This window comes from Mus pahari, chromosome 1 (assembly GCF_900095145.1).
Source record: "Mus pahari chromosome 1, PAHARI_EIJ_v1.1, whole genome shotgun sequence".
In the NCBI taxonomy this organism is placed as follows: Eukaryota; Metazoa; Chordata; class Mammalia; order Rodentia; family Muridae; genus Mus; species Mus pahari.
This window is the reverse complement of record NC_034590.1, coordinates 17952484-17956531: the sequence shown is the minus strand read 5'-3', so window position 1 is coordinate 17956531 and position 4048 is coordinate 17952484. Positions and strand designations below refer to the sequence as shown.

Sequence of the window (4048 nt, the reverse complement as noted above, 5' to 3'; positions counted from 1 at the left end):
CAGCCTGGGCTACATAGGGCATTCCAAGCCTACATAGTGAGACCCTGTCTCAAAAGACAAAACAACTTTAGGGAACTTTGATTTCACCACAAGGAAATAATAATGTCTGAGGTGAAAGTGTGACCAGTGGTTTGCCAACATCTAATGTACACATGTATCACTATGTATCCCAAGAGCACACGGGATGAGAAGGTGTCGATAAGGCCAAATCAAGATGCAGAGCTGATGAACAGCCCCATCTAGGAGACAGACTCCTCGGGTCTCTAACCCTTTAGAGTTTAGGTTTTTCCAGAGGGGCAGAGACTGCTGTGTTTTTGGAACACACAGCTAAGGGACGGTGCAGGAAACGGACCTCCCTGTTGGCTCGACCGTGTGGTAGCCTCAGATCCTGTTCTTTGTGTTGGGGTGGCCTTTGCATCCCTTCCACTCTTGGCATCTGTTAGCACATCAGTCTGAGGAGCGGGCTGACAACCTCTGAGCTTTCTAATGTTAGGAAGGGGCTCTGTTCTCAGAGAAGAAGCCGCAGAGCTTGTAGCCTCCCTGAGGGTAAGGTGTGTGAACGGGTTGTTACTGCCAGGGACTGGTCTTACTTCTTACAGCAGTGATGTGTGGTTGTAGTGGCCCAGAAGCCCAGGATGGAGAGGAGGAAGGGCGTGGTCATCAACAAGGTGATTATCTTGAACAGAGCCATTAAGAAGGCATCGGCCATACAGTTGTTGAAGTCAGGTACGTGTGATGCTAAGGAGACAATGGGGCCAATGCCCAGGCCAACATCAAACAAGACCTGGATACCTGCTTGGCACCAAATAGTTAAGTCAGAGATGCTCGCCACCTAAAAAGGAGAAGACAGGTACAACAGGAACATCAAGATTTGGGGAAGAACTACTCTGAGAGAGAAGAGAAAGGAGGAGGTACAGGAGACACAGCAGGCAGCCGTGCTGGTCCCAGAGCTCAGGGAACGGAGGCAGAACCTCACCTGGAGGATCAGCAGGTGCTTAAGTCCGTATTCTGCACCGTCTATTGACAGAGTCCGGATGAGGAAGCAGACGATGATGCAGTAGGGAACTAGTAGCAAGACACACAGGACCTACAAGGAGAGGGCAGCTCGTCAGCTGCTTGTCCAGAGACGCAGCTTTGTAGAGCTAAGGGGCTGGGCTCGGACTCGGAAGAAGCTCTGGGGGGGGGTAACTGGCCAGGAGGGAGAAACAAGGTCGTAGCGCTTGAGAATGCCGAGGGCCAAGTGCAGCTCACCTTCCCAATGGACTTGATCCCATAGACCAAGAAGGCACAGATGAGACAGCAGGACAGAAAGAGAGACATGCCCAGGCTGAAGGATGGCTGCCCTCCATCCTCAATTCTGTCTGAGGCTTTCAAGGTCTGCCGGTACCAAAAGTACGTGTAGGATGTTGCCTGTTCACACTCAGGATCTGGGGGAACATGGCTTTGGACAGGTCTGCTAGATGTGGCAACCCCCAATTCCCTGCCTCCCTCCTGTCTTTCTCTTCATGCCCCTCCTTGCTCTTTGCTCCTCTTCCCAAGCCCTTTCATTTCTCCACATCTCCTTCCTCACCAAATTTACTGGAATTCCTTTGTAAGGGACACTGATCCCATGGGACAACAAAGTAGAATATGTGGCTCATGTAGAAGAAGATCCAGGAATTGAACACATTCAGGTAGGTGTTAATGATGAAGCACACCTGCAGGCCAGGGGAGACGTGACTGGGGAGGACGACCAGGGACAGGGAGAGAGAAGGGACTGGCAAAGGAGGAAGGGGCTGAAGGAGCATGGTCCACACCAGGACAGCCATGGGATTTTCTCCAGAGAGGAGGGAGAGGAGCACTGTGGAGCAGGAGAGGAGCACTGTGGAACAGGAGAGGAGCACTGTGGGGCAGGAGAGGAGCACTGTGGGGCAGGAGAGGAGCACTGTGGGGCAGGAGAGGAGCACTGTGGGGCAGACTTGTGAAGCCTGGGGCTCCTCACCATAACCATGCTGTACCCCACTCCACCAAACCAGGGGCTCAGGTTCTTCCACAGGTCCGCACTGCTCTGCTGTACCCTCTGGCCAACTGCCATCTCCAGGAAGAGAAGAGGAATCCCGATGCCCAACAGCATTAAGATGTATGCTATAAAGAAGCTGCCTGCGGAGAGAAGGCAGAAGGGTTCTGAGAGCCTCGACTCATGTATGTCCTTCTTTATGCACCTAGGAAGACCGCTCACCAGCAGCAACCTCACTCAGGCCGCAGGGTTAAGGCCTGACTGCCCCGCATCTGTCACTGGCCAACCTTCTTACTTCAAGGAGTCTCAGATGCCTGGTCATCGCCCTTTCCGCACCAACATTGTGCCTGGCCAACCCACCGAGTTATGCTCAAAACCTTGACCTCCACTTTCCCTGACCTCGGGAGCTCAGACTCCTGCTTTCTACCCTGCCCTAGCATCTCAGAGACGTCCGCAGTGGAAGCCAGTACAGGCTGCACTCCTGTTGTCCCTTTTGGGTCCACGTGCCCTGGTTCCCAGACTTACAGCTTCCTTTGTGAACCCAGCCTGAGACAAAGCGCAGGACTCCAGATGGCATCACCAAGTAGCCCATGAGAGCCAGCATGTACTCAACCTTGCTGGTCCAGAGTAGCCGGGGAGGGTAGCCTTCATTGCTCTCCTTACTCATCCTGTTCACCAACTCTGAGGATTCCTGTTTCAGGGTTGTCACTGTTGATAATTCTGTGACACTGGGCTTGGGTTGTAAGGTAATTCTTGCCAAAGCAAGGGTCTCCCAGGCCTGAGCCTTTGCCATCCGAGTCTCTGAAACTTGAGCCTGTGTAATCCAGGTTGATGGAGACCAGGTCAGTACACCAACTTCCCATGCCCCAAGGTTTGAGTCCATATCAGTAAACTTCGATTCGAAGGATGTACTTTTTTCCACATTAGACTCTGAAGCCTGAGGCACATCTGATTTGGAAGCTCTTGATTTGGAAGGTGCATCTTCACCTTCTTTAGTGGACCTTAAAATCAAAAGTCATGATTTTAGGTGAAATCTAATGAGGAAATTATTCTCAGGCTTACTAAGGATTCACTGAGTTTCAAATGATCTTAAAGGAGACTACCATTTCTACACACTTCACTTACTGACATTCGAAACACATACACCATAAACATCACATACATACCATGCATGTAAGTACTATACTTACACCACACATGTATGCGCCATGCATACCACATAAAGATATCATGTACCACACACACATGTACTACACTCACATATACTGCCCATAGACACCACATGTATCTCTCTCTCTCTCTCTCTCTCTCTCTCTCATACACACACATACACACACACACACATACGCCACATACATTAACCCAGGCATGATATACATCATCACCTTCACATGCACTACAAATACATACCAACACATATTACACATACACACATGTACTACATACCACACCCATGCATACTCACAAATATCATACATACAAGCACCACATACACGTCTACCACACACACACACAGCACCTAAATACACTATACACATGAATGACTTTGCACACCCACGCATACACATGCATCACATGCACACGTATGCATCACACCCATCCACCACACACTCGCCACACACAGAGAATTCATACCGCCCACATATTTCTTCCATGATGTTTTTACTTCTTCAGGATGTATTATCACAAGGGACAGGGGTCTGGGTAGCTGAAGTTAATGGGCGGGAGGTGGGAACCACACTAAGGATTTTGGAAACAGAGACAGACATCCTCCAGAGCTCGGACTCCCACTACCAATCTCAGTTGTCAGCTGCTAAGGCAGGGCACTGCTATAACTTGGGGTACAGAGAGAGGCAGGATAAGGAGCAGGGAGGGAGGGGGAAGAAGAGAGAGAGAGAAAGAGAGAGAGTGTTGTGTGAGGGGAAAGAGGAGTGTGTGAGAGAGAGAGAGGGGGAAGTGTGTGTGTGTGTGTGTGAGAGAGAGAGGGGGGGAAGAGGAGTGTGTGAGAGAGAGAGGAGTGTGTGGTGTGTGTGTGTGAGAGAGAGGGGGGAG

At 50.6% G+C, this 4048-nt stretch overlaps 1 protein-coding gene across 1 annotated transcript in view; it reads right to left on the bottom strand.

Moving 5' to 3' along the window:
- Slc6a16 (solute carrier family 6 member 16) overlaps positions 1-4048 on the bottom strand; it is a 30067-nt gene that overhangs the window by 11304 nt on the left and 14715 nt on the right. The window contains exons 2-7 of the mRNA XM_021216703.1: positions 2522-2997; positions 1982-2139; positions 1571-1697; positions 1252-1427; positions 977-1087; positions 591-832 (exon numbers count right to left, since the gene is read on the bottom strand). Of these exons, the coding sequence (XP_021072362.1) occupies positions 591-832; positions 977-1087; positions 1252-1427; positions 1571-1697; positions 1982-2139; positions 2522-2997 (1290 nt within the window). The remainder of the gene's footprint in view (positions 1-590; positions 833-976; positions 1088-1251; positions 1428-1570; positions 1698-1981; positions 2140-2521; positions 2998-4048) is intronic.